A 15,841-nucleotide genomic window follows, 5' to 3' on the forward strand; every position below is an offset into this window, starting at 1 on the left:
CCAGCAGTGGGATTGCTGGATCATAAGGCAGTTCTATTTCCAGTTTTTTAAGGAATCTCCACACTGTTTTCCATAGTGGCTATACTAGTTTGCATTCCCACCAACAGTGTAAGAGAGTTCCCTTTTCTCCACACCCTCTCCAGCATTTATTGCTTGTAGACTTATGGATCGCAGCCATTCTGACTGGCGTGAAATGGTACCTCATAGTGGTTTTGATTTGCATTTCTCTAATAATGAGTGATGTTGAGCATCTTTTCATGTGTTTGTTAGCCATCTGTATATCTTCTTTGGAGAAATGTCTATTTAGTTCTTTGGCCCATTTTTTGATTGGGTCATTTATTTTTCTGGAGTTGAGCTGTAGGAGTTGCTTATATATTTTTGAGATTAGTTGTTTGTCAGTTGCTTCATTTGCTATTATTTTCTCCCATTCTGAAGGCTGCCTTTTCACCTTGCTTATAGTTTCCTTTGTTGTGCAGAAGCTTTTAAGTTTAATTAGGTCCCATTTGTTTATTTTTGCTTTTATTTCCAATATTCTGGGAGGTGGATCATAGAGGATCCTGCTGTGATGTATGTCAGAGAGTGTTTTGCCTATGTTCTCCTGTAGGAGTTTTATAGTTTCTGGTCTTACGTTGAGATCTTTAATCCATTTTGAGAGCAAACTCACTTTTTAACCTTCTTGCCTGCAGCTATTACAACAAAGAGAAAGGCGTGAAAAAGCAAGAGAAATTAAAGAGCCACCTTCACCCATTCAAGTGAGTAACCATTTGCTACATTTCCTGGGAGTGAAGGGACTGTTTGCTGGGCGTTTCTGAAAGGGGACTGGAACTCTGTTCCAAGTGATGCGGCTTGAGAAAAGTAGATGCAGCTGGGAGGGTATTAGCTCAAGAAGTTGAAAACAAGCCCACATCTTGCCAAGGGACAGAGGCAATCCTTGCTTCTGGAATCCCATGAGGGGGCATCACATGGGGCTGTAATCTAATTCCACGTGTTCCCTCTGACAATACACTGTGTTCCCTCTGACGATACACTGGCTGGTAACTGGCTTGTCCTCCATGCACTGCTTTCTGTGGGCAGTGATCACGACACATGGACTCACTGAATTAGGTCCCTGTGTTCTGTAGAGCAGCCTGCAATCATGTTGAATTCTGAAAGCTGGAAGAAATCGACATCTTTTTAAAATAATAGTAAAATTAGCATATAAGAGGAATTTAATATTTGAGCCTCAACAAAATTTGAGCCCTTCATGGAAAAATTGAAAAAGTAAAAACACTTTTTAAAAAAATTCTTTCCAAGCCTGTTTTGTAGGATTTGTCAGTAGAATTCTAGAAACTTAATTCAAGTTATCTAATCCAACCAATCATTGATTTCATGGCTGATAGATACTGAGCTGCCAGGAGGTTGAGCCACTTGTCCAAAGGGCAAGGCTACTGGAATCTTCTGATTCACATTGACATTTACTTCCATCAATGTTTGCATTCAGTAAGGAAGAAAATATTGATCCTGTTGAGATAGTAAAATACTAAGGGTGTTGTCACTTAATGAGTTTGTCTTCAGTATCACTGATTATATTCCATGCTTTGAGGCCCTCTGAAAACTTAAACTGAAAGTCGCTCAGTTGTGTCTGACTCTTTGCGACCTCATGGACTGTAATCCACCAGGCTCCTCTATCCTCTATCCAGGCAAGAATACTGGAGTGGGTTGCCATTCCCTTCTCCAGGGGATCTTCCCGACCCAGGGATCAAACCCAGGTCTGCCACATCACAAGAGGATTTTTTTACCATCTGAGCCACCAGAGAAGCCCTGAAAACTTAAGGCCATCTATTATTGTGTGTCTGTTATCTTATGCCTGAATATGTGTGTGAGACTCATAGCAACCTGTTCTTACTTGAGAAAGTGCTTTCTGATCATTTAAACGTCCCTTCTGTTGAAATAGAGAAGCTGCTCAGGAAGTAGACAGCAAACTGCAGCTTTACAAGGAGAACCGCAGGAGGAAGAAAGAGAGGAAGGAGAAGAGGAGGCAGCGCAAGGGCGAGGAGTGCAGCCTCCCCGGCCTCACCTGCTTCACACACGACAACAGCCACTGGCAGACGGCCCCGTTCTGGAACCGTGAGTCGCTCCATCTAAGTGCTCCTTCCTGCACTTCCCTGCTGGTCCAGTGGTTAAGACGCTGCCCTTCCAATGCAGGGGCGCCAGGGTTCGATCCCTAGTCAGGAAACTAAGATCCCACACGCTGCGCATGCATGCATGCATGCTAAGTCATTTCAGTCATGTCTGACTCCTTGTGACCCTATGGACTGTAGCCCTCCAGGCTCCTCTGTCCATGGGATTCTCCAGGCAAGAATACTAGAGTGGACGGCCATCCCCTCCTCCAGGGGATCTTCTCAACCCAGGGATCGAACCTGCGTCTCTCATGTCTTCTGCATTGGCAGCCGGGTTCTTTACGACTAGTGCCGCCTGGGAAGCCCACAGGCTGCCCAGTGCTGACAAAAAAAAAAGAAAAATGCTACTTCCTGCCACCATGTGGACAGCCAGCAGCTCACCCAGTTACTTAGACGAAGGAATTCAGCAGCTGGAATCCAGGAATCTAGAAAGATTCTAGATTAAAGTATCATATCATTTTTCTATACCGACAACTAGGATCATTTTTGCCTCTAAATTACTTTTTTTCTTTAGAAATTTTTATTTTGGTCTTTTGTTTGAAAATGCCACGCTCTCCATGGGTTTTTCTCCCAATAATATTTCACAAGGTCCCCAGCCCTTGACGGATTTCTGGCCCAGCAAGACTGCTCCATCACTAAGTAACTGAATAAATGGATGAACACTTTTACCCCAAATATGCTTCGTTTCTGCTTTCTTCAAGAACACATTCTGCATATCACAAAAGGAAGTAAAACTCCTTGAACGCAGGGACTCTGTCAGATTTATTCTCAGTCCCCTTCAATAATACCAGCTTCTTGCATGAAGGCCAGCCAGCCCACAGAGTAGCTAAAACACCAGATCTTCTAGTTGAAAGGATCGCAGTAGGCCTCCCAGGTCAGTGCTTCACAAACTGAATTTGGAGACTTCAAAGAACCCACGGACCATTCTTAGGGAGACCGAGGGCCTATCTTCTGACCATTTTTGTTCTATCTTTCTGTTTTCATGCATCTTGATTTCAGTGTCTCTGTTTGCACTTAGGTTTACATGGGCTTACCAGGTGGCTTAGTGGTAGAGAATCCACCTGCAGTACAGGAAGGTGCAGTAGACTTGGGTTTGATCCCTGGGTCAGGAAGATCCGCTGGAGTAGGAAATGGCAACCCACTCCAGTATTCTTGCCTGGGAAATCCACGGACATAGGAGTTTGCTGGGCTACAGTCCAGGGTCGTAAAGAGTCAGACATGACTGAGCACGCATGCACAACGACTTAAAAAACAGAAGCAGACTCACAGAACTTAAAGAATGAACTTACAGTTGCCAGCGGGGAAGGATGGGGGGCGTTAGGGAGTTTGGGGTGGACATGTACACACAGTAGCAGCTTTAATCTGACAGCTCTTTCATATACGTTCTACAAGTTAACCAGTGAACCTCTGCATGGTACAAGAGATGTTCATGGTAACTGTCCATCTCATGTTCAAGTGTTGTGGAGAGTCTGTGACATCACAAATTTCGACATCCTTAAACCCTCTGAGCTGGATTCAGGCCTTCTCCAAGCCCATCTACACTGCAGAATCCCCTCTGTTTCCAGGGCCCGTTTGTAACACTCGACCATCTGACATTCAAAGCAAGCTAAGGCCCTGCGTCCACCTTTTTATTAAGCAACCTTTTTTTTTTTTTTTTTTCATTTTTATAAAAAATGACAACAACCATAAATAGGAGTTCTGATACTTTCCTTCCTTCTCTCCACTCATCACCCGGTTTTAGAGATCAATACCCAGCAGAACTTAGGGGACAGCAGACGAACAGGCCTGAAACTTCACCTTCATGAGTCACCACTGTTTTTTTCCATCTTCATCGAATCTCACAGCAAATTTGTATAGAGAAGGGGGAGGAAATAGAGTACTTTTAATGTCCACCCACACAGTGTTTGCAAGAGAGAAAATATGAACTTAAAAATGTGAAGACAAGAAAAGGTTGAAATAGCTAGGCTGCCACCTTGTCTCACTGTCTTCCCTTTATTTTCTTTCTTACCAACAGTGGGATCCTTCTGTGCTTGCACGAGCTCTAACAATAACACCTACTGGTGTTTGCGGACAGTTAATGAGACGCATAATTTTCTATTCTGCGAGTTTGCCACTGGCTTTTTGGAGTATTTTGATATGAATACAGATCCTTATCAGGTAAGTCCCTATGTTCTCATTTGTGAAGCTATTGAAAATGGAATAAGGAGAACGTGAGCTTAAAGCTGTCGTCCTGGCCTCTTCGTCCACAGCTCACAAACACGGTGCACACAGTCGAACGGGGCGTTTTGAATCAGCTACACCTGCAGCTGATGGAGCTCAGGAGCTGCCAAGGGTATAAGCAGTGCAACCCAAGACCCAAGGGCCTTGAAGTTGGTAAGGAGAAAAAAAGAATTTTTTTCTTCCTATAGCACCTGGAAAATTCTTTCTGTGGTCAAGTTTTCTGCCTTTGAAACATATAGCTGGGGAGAGAAGATGTGAAAGCGTATCTTTTGGGACCCTTACAGGGGAAACTCTCCAGGCAATTCCAAACATACTTTGTTCAATAAATTTAGCTCTGGGTGCACTAATGAAAAATTTAATACCCCTAAAGATTTGGTGGGCATTTCATTCCATCTCTCCCAAAGATGCATTCTCTTAGTAAACCTCAATATCTGATGAAAGCATCCATTGGAAGATGGGATGAAAGCCCCAGGGGTTTATTTGTTATTGCTGTCAACAGTCATAAGAGATACTCTAGGTCAACTGGGAAATCCTTTTTTTTTTTATTAAAGAGAATTAGAATGGAAACACACAATGCCCTATTTCTGCCTTTCAGAGTTTGAAACTTAACCAATTGGATACCTGCCCATGACATATTGAATTAGATTTCTTTTGCCAGTATTTCCTGTCTGAAACTAGAGATGTTTGAGCAGGATGTTGTTTTGAGATCTGAAAGTTTAAGAGGGCTGACATGGAATCAGCCTGAAGTTTCCTCCCTGGTCTGCAGTGCTAAACTCACTCATTTCTCCTTTGGCTCCTGGAGAGTAGTTCTTTCCAGTGTCTGCCCCAGCTCTTTCCTGGTTAATGAGAATACTGATTTTCTCATAATTCCTATAGAAATGTAAATATCAGCTGTCCATAGAAGGAAGGAGAAAGTGCTGGAGCTGGCCAAGGGCATAACATGTCAACCCCAAAAGGGCCAAGAGTTTGACCCATAGGCATGTGCTATGTGCTGCTACTGCTACTGCTACTGCTAAGTCACTTCAGTCGTGTCCAACTCTGTGTGACCCCATAGACGTCAGCCCACCAGGCTCTCCTGCCCCTGGGATTCTCCAGGCAAGAACACTGGAATGGGTTACCATTTCCTTCTCCAATGCATGAAAGTGAAAAAGTGAAAGTGAAGTCGCTCAGTCGTGTCCGACTCTTAGCGACCCCATGGACTGCAGCCCACCAGGCTCCTCCTCCAGGCAAGAGTACTGGAGTGGGGTGCCATTGCCTTCTCCGTGCTATGTGCTAAGTCACCTCAGTTGTGTCTGACTCTTTGAGAGCCCATGGACTGTAGCCCACCAGGCTTCTCTGTCCATGGGATTCTCCAGGCAAGAATACTGAAGTGGGTTACCATGCCCTTCTCCAGGGGATCTTCCTGACCCAGGGGTTGAACCTGTGTCTCTTAACATCTCCTGCATTGGCAGGGGAGTTCTTTACCACTAGTGTCACTTGGGAAGCCTGGATCCGTAGGCAGTGGGGAGCAATCTGCAAGACTCCTCTGTTGGCAGCTGGGTTTTCTCAGTGCCCTTAAGGGCCTGTGTCTCTGTGGGTCCCCTGTAAGCCGGCATCAGCAGCATCACCAGTAATAAAAGCAGACAGCTCCCTGGGCCATGTGAGTGATGGGGATGAGAAGCCAGGATGCATCCTGAAATGGCAGCATCGTCACCAGTCACTTCCACCAGTATTGGGTCCCGGAGGCTTTCAAACTGCAAGTTGCAGCTTGAAAATTCTACATCCCGTGGGCGGTCCCATCACCGCTGTCAGTCCCCACCCCTCCATTCATGCCTTGGTGGAATTCATCACCAGCCAGGAGAGTCCAGATTTTTGGTCAGTAGCTCCACTCAACTTAAATCTTTTCAGATATCTGGTGTATCTGACCTTTTCCTCAAATCCTGAAGGAAAAAAAAAAAAAAAACCTACAGCCTGGAAACTGGAACAACCATTAGAGGCACTAGAAATATGACACCCAGATATCTCTTCCCCGAAGCTCATAGCAGTCTTATTGGTGATGACATGGCAGCTCTACTTAGTGAAACCTGATCAAGCCTCTGAATGGTGAGTGACGTGCCAGGTGGAGCCTGTTTTTGCTGTTACACTTCAAGCAGTCCACTTCTAGACGATTCCTAAGAGAGATGATTGTCGGCCCTTTCTTCCAAGGGTTCGGTCTAAAGTCACCAAAAGTTAACTATTCCTGAGACTTACTTGAACTTTGGGAAGTACCGTCTTATTACTTTGAAATGGACTCTCCTATCTCACCCCCACCTATTTTTCATGTAAACTCCAATATGTTTTATTTTAAACCCTTTTTTTATTTATAGCTTTCCATCCTCATTTTGAACCTAACAGAAAAGCTCTGTTGGACTCTGGCGCTGTCTGTATTTCACATGATATATTTCTTTCTAGGATTTAGAGGTTGTGCATGAAGCAGGACAGAGGGGGTGGTTTTTATGAGTTCTAAAGCTAACATAAATTACTCTTATATTTTCCTACATCAGGAAATAAAGATGGAGGAAGCTATGACCTGCACAGGTATTCAGACTTTTTTATTCTCCCTGGCAGCTTCTTTCCCAATAATTGCATGATCGAGCCATTTTAACTCATTTCCGCCCCTCACCTTGTCGCTCAGAGCGTAGCTTGGGGTGCATGCATGTTCTAACAGCTCTCTCCACCGTCTTGTGTCATCGGGAACAGATCTGTCATTTTTGTTTGAAATCAACTCACTGTCACAACCAGATGTGTCTCAGAGCCTTTACTGACTCGTGCTTGTGTGCTTGTTGGATGGTGCTTGGCAGCATGGAATGACGGGAAGGGGGAGAACACAGAATGACCTTCGGGAGCCCTGGGAAAAAGCAGGGAGAATTATTTTCCTGATGGTTCTTACACGTCGACTTGCTGGAGAGGTGTCATGGCAACGAGTTAGAGATTTCATGAAATGTGACGTCAGTATCACAAAAGGGATCGTGGGAATGTAAAGAGCGTGGTAGAGCTGACGTTGAAGGAAAGACAAGGCGCTTCCTTGTTCACGGTCCTTAATTAGCTGCGGTGATAAAAGCAGCCACGCTGGGGCTCAGAAGCTCTGTAGGGTGGTGGTGTGTGAAGGGGGAAAATGGGGGTCGGCAAACCTAGAGTCGAGACACACAGGAAGGTCTCAGCACATCATGGAGACAATAGTGCCTGACACACAAAAGCTTGAAGACCAGCCTTCTTACTTCACTCTAGCCTCGCCCCCGCCCCCAAATAGCCCCCCGCCTCCCTGAACTCTGGGGTCGGGGAGGAGGACCCCAAACACCTAGTGACGGGGTCAGCCCTTGCTCATGACCTTCTACTCCCTGCTGAGACCTCAGGCAGGTCTGTCAGAAGCATGCCGTGTGGGGCAGGAGGGACCTGTCCCTACTACCTTACTGAGGGGAAACTGAGGCACGGCCTCAGTTCATGAATCCTCTTGGGAGAAATGATTCCATCAAAGGAACATGGACTTCATTGGTGTCACCTGTTTTGATATTGTCCTAGAGAAACCGAAGAATATTGCCCTTCCAGGATGTGCTGGTGGCCCCACCCTCCCTCAAGCCTTCTGAGCTCTGGTCTCGGATTCCGTTTTTTTTCTTTTAGCACAGGCAAGCCACACATATATTGTGCTTGCTTGTGCTTGTACTCAGTCGTCTCCGACTCTTTGCAACCCTGTGCACTGTAGCCCGCCAGGCTCCTCTTTCCATGGGATTCTCCAGGCAAGAATCCTGGGGTGGGTTGCCATCCCCTTCTCTAGGGGATCTTCCTGACCCAGGCTTCGAACCCAGGTCTCCTGCATTGTAGGCAGATTCTTTACCATCTGGGAACTGTCAGATCCCTTCTTTTAAAGGTCAGTTTATTGGTGCCGGGAGAAGCTGGGTGGTGGTGGGGAAGGTGTAAGCATCAAACAAGACAAAGGAACTTGGACTTTTGAGGATCCGTGATAACCATCTCTTTCTGTCTTCTCTCTTCCCTCTTGTCTTTTTTCTTCCCTTTCCTCACTCTGCCCCCAAACCCACCCTGGGTCCCCTCCCCCAGCATGCATAAGACAGAACAGAAAACCCCGCTCCTAAGCTGGTCTCCCCCCGGGCCATGTGCCGGTGAGGTAATACTGTCTCACACACTGGGACTCATCTGCCTGCCTCCCGGGGGCCCCTTTAAGACATTTCTCAAACAGGGCATTTTAAGCGGAGCTCACACTGGACATTGACTTTACAGTTATTTTATGAGGCACTCGATTATACAGCCAAGGGATATTCCGTCTGGCCCTCTTTTATGTCTCTCATGACAGAAGTAAAAGATCAAGACACAAGTCTGGTTGGAGCTGAGGAAAAGTTCTTCTTCACAAGCCATCCCCCGATAGCTCTGAGATGAAGAATGTCATCTCCATTCCAGTCATGATTAAAGGGATTTGGGCTTCCCGGGCCTGCAGTGCAGGAGACTCAGGGTTCGATTCCTGAGTCAGAAAGATCCCCTAGAGGAGGGCACGACAATTCACTCCAGCATTCTTACCTGGAGAATCCCATGGACAGAGGAGCCTGGCAGGCTGCAGCCCCTAGGGTCACAAAGAGTCAGATGCAGCTGAAGCAACTTAGCGTGCACATCTGGGACTCCCCCTGCCCTGATCACCGTAACCACCACCACTGCTGCTGCTGCTAAGTCGCTTCAGTCGTGTCCGACTCTGTGCGGCCCCATAGACGGCAGCACACCAGGCTCCCTGTCCCTGGGATTCTCCAGGCAAGAACACTGGAGTGGGTTGCCATTTCCTTCTCCAATGCATGAAAGTGAAAAGTGAAAGGGAAGTCGCTCAGTCATGTCCAACTCTAGCAACCCCATGGACTGCAGCCCACCAGGCTCCTCCGTCCATGGGATTTTCTAGGCAAAAGTACTGGAGTGGGGGTGCCACTGCCTTCACCACCACCACTAAATGGAGCCAAATCCCTCGTTTCTGGGGTCATTTTGGCACGCCCTTGGTGACTTTGGTTGTTGATGTCATCCCTTCCCTGGTAACGTGGCATGAAACTGTGTGCGCGCTGACCTCGTGTTACCTGTTGCTTTTTCTTTTCCTTCTAAATTCCTTACAAATGGACAAATTTAAGGATCCTCTTTAACTCAAAATGACTGGTTTTTCAGACTCTACCACTTCATAATCCATGGTGCAAACTACCTTTCAGCTGCTGTCCTCACGATAGGCAGGAGATGATGAAACAGGAAAGCATCAACCTGTCACACCTGTGCTCTCACTGGACACTTCCGGGCAGTGTTTGATGTAGCCTTCCCTGTTCATTGTATTCTGTTGGATTGACAGGCAGCGATGTGGAAAAGTCAGAAAAACCACTGTCCCAGTGTACCCATGCTTAGTCCTCCCAGGATTTTGGAAGCTTCGATCCTTTAACATATATATATATATATTTTTTTTTTTTTAAGAAAATTAATTAGGTGACTTCCCTGGCAGTCCAGTGGTTAAGACACTGAGCTTCCAATGCAGTGGGCAGGGGTTCTGTCCCTCGTCAGGGAACTAAGATCCCATATTCCAAGCAGTGCTACCAAAAACTAGAAAGAAAGAAAAAAGAGAAAACTAATTAAAGTGTGTTTTCAATCATGAAATTTGATTACAAAAGCCTTTGATAAAAATGATAACAAACACACGTGAAGAATTTGGAACTTGAAAATTCAGCAGAGGATATTAGAAGATGTATCTTGTATGAGACTGACTACAGAAGAGTTTTTAAACTGCCTTCAATTTTGTGGGTTAATCCTTAGACATATTTAGAAGGTCTTTAAAAAGTCTGCTCCCTAGTTCAATTTCTTTTTTATTGTTGTTCTTTTTGGCGTGGTAGTTGCATAAGGCAGGGGCAGCTGAAATGCTTTGCTTATTCATTTTCCGGTTAGGACAAGCTCAGGGTAAGGATACAGTTCAGTAAAGTGGCCGCCATGACTCAGGAAATAATTGTTGGCTTGAGTTGAAAGTAATAATTTCTGTGTTGCAAAATAGAATAGGATCCACAGGTTAATGGGGTGTTTATTTTTCTCGTTGTCTGAAAACTGATGCTGCTGACCTTTGATGAGCTTCTCCGGCAGTCATGGTGTGTGTCCATGGCTGCGTGGGCCAGACGGTCAGTTCTTGGCAGCCTGACGCTGGCACGGCAGCTTCCTGACCCTTCTGTCCACGCCCTGCAGGCCCGCAGGCCACACTGTGCCCACCCTCAGCAACCATACCTCCTGTTCACATTGCTTTTGCTTTTCTCTTTTTACATGTAAAGTTGACTTTTTCATTTTCTTGAAGTATAGTTGGTTTACAATGTTGTATTAGTTTCTGGTATACAGCAAAGCAATTCAGTTTTATACATATATCTCGGAGAAGGAAATGGTACCCACTCCGGGAAAATCCCGTGGACAGAGGAGCCTGACAGGCTGCAGTCCATGGGGTCACCAAGAGTTGGACACAACTGAGCACACCTCTATGCTATATGCTAGGCTTCATGTCACATCAATTCTTTTTCAGATTATTTCCTATTATAGGTTATTATAAGATATTGACTATAGTTCCCTGTGCTAGACAGTAGGACTTTGTTGTTTATCTGTATTATATTATATTATATGCTGCTGCTGCTGCTGCTGCTAAGTCGCTTCAGTCGTGTCCAACTCTGTGCGACCCCATAGATGGCAGCCCACCAGGCTCCCCCGTCCCTGGGATTCTCCAGGCAAGGACACTGGAGTTTGTTGCCATTATATTATACAGATATCTGTTAATCCCGTACTCCTAATTTATCCTCCCCTTTCTCCTTCCTCTTTGGTAACCATAACTTTGTTTTCTATGTCTGTGAGTCTGTTTCTGTTTTGTAAATAAGTTTATTGTTGTTAGATTCCACGTATAAGTGATATCCCTAACCCTAACCCTTTTTTAGATCCCACATATAAGTGATATCATATGATATTTGACTTTCTCTGATTTATTTCACTTAGTATGATAATCTCTAGGTCCATCCATGTTACTGCAAGTGACATTATTTCATTCTTTTTTACGACTAATATTCTATTCTATATATGTACATCTTCTTTATCCATTCCTCTATATACACTTCCATCACTTCCATGTCTTGGTTATTGTGAATAGTGTTGCTATGAACATTGGGGTGCATTTATTTTTTCAAATTAAACTTTTCTCTGGATATATGCCCAAGAGTGGGATTGCTAGATTATATGGTAGCTCTACTTTCAGTCTTTTAAGGAACCCCTGTTGCTCATTTTGATTCACTTGTCCCTGTGGCAACAGCGCATGCCTTGCAGACAGTTACGGGTGACATAGCCGTGTGTTACAGGCTGTGCGGTATTGTGGTTAGAGCACGGATGCTGAAGCCAGCCTGCCTTGGGTTCAAATCCCAGTCTTGCTAGTCAGAAACTGAGAACAGAGCCTGACGTATAGCAAGCCCCAGGAATGATGGGTATTACTAGTCCGTTATAATAATATGGGGGTGCAAAAAATTCACATGAAGAAAGTGGTATGTGAAAGGTGATAATAAATGATAAAAGAATGCTACCGTGTTTTTTAAGAAACCCAAAAAGAGATCTTATCAGAGCCAGCACCATCTCCATCATCACTCATTGGCAACCCAGAGTTCAGCACACAAATGTGTTCTCTGAACCACCGGAATCTCTTGAGATCAAAAGGAAAAAATGCAGCCTTTACTGCCCTGCTCTGTGTTGTCCTGCGCTTCCCTGGTGGCTCAGACAGTAAAGAATCTGCCTGTCAGTGCAGGAGACCTGGGTTCTATCCCTAAGTCGGGAAGATCCCCTGGAGAAGGAAATGGCGACCCACTCCAGTATTCTTGCCTGGAGAATTCCATGGAAAGAGAAGCCTGGCAGGCTACAGTCCATGGGTTCTCAAGGAGTCAGACACGACCGAGTGACTAACTTTCTGTGTTGCCCAAAGAAAGCTATCTTCTCTCGGTCACATCTCAGGGCTCCATTTTCTTTTCAAGCTACCTTGCTAGTACGGTTGGACTTTTCTCTTTAAGGCACTCAACCAAGAGATGAGTCAAGACCAGGGTTTGCAGTTAAAAGGTCTGGAGGTGAGGTTGGCTTCCTAAGACAATGAAGGGGACCTGCGTTAGGGCTGTTAGAGTGTGAGTCAGGACCAGGGCCGCTGGGTGGCGCTGTGCGGTTTGCACCCTGCACAGAAGTGTGCCGTGCGGGCCCTGGAACCCAGTTCCTGTTATCCTCAGTGGATTCAGTCATTTTCTAAATGCTGCGGTACACAGGGAGGAATTTCAGAATTGTTAACTCATACTAACTGCAAATTTGGCATATTTTGTAGACTGTTTCTGCCTTTGACCATTTTTCTATCTGGTTTCTGAAAGAATTGTCAGGAAGAGTTTTTTTTTTTTTTTGAAATATAGTTGATGTACAATATTACATAAGTTACAGGTGTACTTTATAGTGATTCACAATTTTTAGAAGTTATAACTATATAGTTATTATAAAATATTGTTTATTGTAAAGAATTTATATCTTTGTCATGCTCTGTCAAACAAAGGACATTTTTCCATTTGGTCAAGTATATTTATGGGTCTTTCAGAAGCTTTTAAAAAGTATTTTCTTAAAGGTTTTGCACATTTCTTGTTAAGTGTATTTGTAAGCACTTTATCTTTTTTGTAACTACATAAAGTTTTCATCCACCATTAAAACGTCTACTTGATAATTGTTTATATATATGAGGGCTATTGGTTTCTGTACATTAATTTTACTACCTGCTACCTTAAAAATTTTTTTTCAGTCAGCTTTGTCATGTATTCTCTTCAATTTCCCAGGTATACTGTCAAACATTTGCAGAGATAGCTTTGCTTGTTTTCCCATTTATGTGTCTCATCGATTTATCTAATTGAATAAGCTAATATTTTCAGTACAATGTTACTTTGTCCCTGTTCTTAGTGAAAGTAATTTCAGGATTTCTCCATGAAGTGAAGTGAGAAGCGGGCTTTAGGACTAAGATATATATGTTTTTGTTATGTTAGGGAAATAGCCATCAATTCTTTTCTAGTATTTTTTAGTGTTTTTAGTATTTATTGAATGTTGAGGTTGTCAAAAACCTTTTCAGCATTTATGGAGTTACTCAGATAATTTTTCTTTTCAGATCTACTAATATGATATGTTATGTTAATAGATTTGCTAAGAGTAGACCAACTAACCTTCCATTTCTGGAATAAATTTTGCTTGACCATCATGTGTTACTCTCTTAATATACTATTGAATTCTCGTCACTAATATTTTATTTAGGATTTTTGTGTCTTCTTATAAATGATTCGGTCTGAAACTGTCTTTGTGTTTATGCTAGGTTATCTTTTTAGGTATTGGTTTCCTATCACTGTCATAACTCATGATTACCCCATGCCTGTTGTTGTTTAGCTGCTAAGTTGTGTCAGATTCTTTGCAACCTCATGTACTGCAGCCTGCCAGGCTCCTCTGTCCATGGGATTTCCCAGGCAAGAATACTGGAGTGGGTTGCCGTTTCTTTCTCCAGGGGATCTTCCTGACCCAGAGATCAAACCAGCATCTCCGCTTTGCAGGCAGATTCTTTACCACCATGCCATCAAGTGATACCTACCCCATGCCCTAAAGCAACACAAACGTATTCTCTGACATTTCTAGAAGTTAGAAGTCTGAAATGGTTTACTGGGCTAAAATCACTGTATTCCTTCTAGGGCCTCTAGAGAAGAGTCCATTTCCTTGCCTTTTCCAGCTTCTAGAAGCTTCCTGGATTCCTTGTTCATGGCCCTTTCCTCCATCTTCAAAGTTGAAAATTCAGTGTCTTCAAGTCTCAATACCTACCTGTTCCCCTGCCAACCTTTGCTTCCAAGGTCACATTTTCTCTGACTCGCTTGCCCTCCTTTTCCTAAAAAGGATCTTCGGGATGACATTGGCCCCACCTGGCTAGGATAACCTCCTCACCTCAGAATCCATAACTTAGTTTGAATTTGTACAGTCCTTTTTGCATGTAAGGCAACAATACCTAGTTTCTGGGGATTAGGATGTGGACATCTTTGAAAGGTGAGTACACTCTTCTGCCTGCCACAGCGAACAAGGTTAGACTTGCTTCATAGAAAGAGCTTCAGAGTTTTCTTTGATCTTCTATGCTCTGGAACAGTTAGTATAGCATTGAGATGTTCTTTTCCTTGAAGGCTTGGTAAAATTCTCCTGCAAAACTATAGTGACCTGTTGCTTCTTTATTGTTCGTTGTTTTAGTCGCTAAGTCACGTCCAACTCTCTGCAACCCGATGGACTATAGCCTGCCAGGCTCCTCTGTCCGTAGAATTCTCCAAGCAAGAATAGTAGAGTAGGTTGCCATGTCCACCTCCAGGGGCTCTTCCCAACCCAGGGACTGAACCTGTGTCTTCTGCATTGGCAGGTGGATTCTTTACTGCTGAGCCACCAGGGAAGCTTCTTTGTAGTGTAGTTCTTATAACACTGATAGAAAGTTCTTAAGTACTTTTTATAAACTTATATAATTATATAAAGGTAATAAACCTTTATTTTCCTTCTTTGGGACTTGTTCTGTTTAAACTTTCTACCTCTATTGGATCAATTTCAATAAAACATGTTTTCCTAGACAATTATCTATTTCATCTAAGTTTTTTCCATTGATTTGCTTTGATATCTGCAGAGTACTTGTTTACTTTTTAAATTTTGTATATTTCAATCATTATTTCTGCTTGTCATTTTCTATTTTGTCTATTTGAAATTGGTGCCTTTTTTCATAATGAGGTGAGCTAGTTACTGTTGGGATCCTTTTTCTTAAAAAAAAACAGGGTTTTGATTTATTATCAATATTTATGAATTAGATATGTCATTTTTCTGTTCTTTGCCTTATTAATTTTTTTCACTCCTGGATCTGATAAATGTGTTAAACGCTCACCACCCATCCTTTTGCTGACGTTTCCCCAGTGATTTCTTGATTGAATGAAACTCACCCTCTGGGAGACTGTTCAAGATGACCTGATGTGTTCCATGTTCTTTGCATTCTTCCATGTTTGAAACTGTTTTCCTGTAGCCTTGATACTTAAGGGAGAGGTTGGCTGGATATACGACCCTCGGTTCATGTTTGATCTAAAGTGGCTTTCACATCCTGGGATACTTGATTGAGAAGATTTCATTTACTTAACAGTGTTACATTATGGTTTTCTTCACTTTCGGGTTTATTTTGGCAGGGGCATTTTCATAAGATGGTAGACTTTTTATACTTTTTTTCTATGTTCTTTTGTAATAATTTTGTTTACATTTAGACTGCTTTTATTAATTTCAGGGACTTCAAGTATTTCCAAGATGCCTAGTTTAAGAAGATCCTATTCTGTCAGTGTAACCAAGCATACTTTTTTTTTTTCACTTTTTATTGCATTATTATTTGGGGATGGGGTTATAAGAGGTTGTGTGTC

General features: G+C 43.5%; 1 protein-coding gene across 7 annotated transcripts in view; it reads left to right on the plus strand.

Moving 5' to 3' along the window:
- SULF1 (sulfatase 1) overlaps positions 1–15,841 on the plus strand; it is a 199,909-nt gene that overhangs the window by 180,561 nt on the left and 3,507 nt on the right. For 5 of the 7 annotated variants that reach the window (XM_027561142.1, XM_027561140.1, XM_027561141.1 and 2 more), the window contains 4 exons: positions 687–752; positions 1,934–2,106; positions 4,174–4,316; positions 4,409–4,532. In XM_027561142.1, the coding sequence (XP_027416943.1) occupies positions 687–752; positions 1,934–2,106; positions 4,174–4,316; positions 4,409–4,532 (506 nt within the window). Of the gene's footprint in view, positions 1–686; positions 753–1,933; positions 2,107–4,173; positions 4,317–4,408; positions 4,533–6,901; positions 6,936–15,841 lie in introns of all 7 variants that reach the window. The other 2 variants (XM_027561145.1, XM_027561146.1) reach the window with 1 other exon arrangement.

The sequence above is a fragment of the Bos indicus x Bos taurus genome, chromosome 14 (assembly GCF_003369695.1).
Source record: "Bos indicus x Bos taurus breed Angus x Brahman F1 hybrid chromosome 14, Bos_hybrid_MaternalHap_v2.0, whole genome shotgun sequence".
Classification (NCBI taxonomy): domain Eukaryota; kingdom Metazoa; phylum Chordata; class Mammalia; order Artiodactyla; family Bovidae; genus Bos; species Bos indicus x Bos taurus.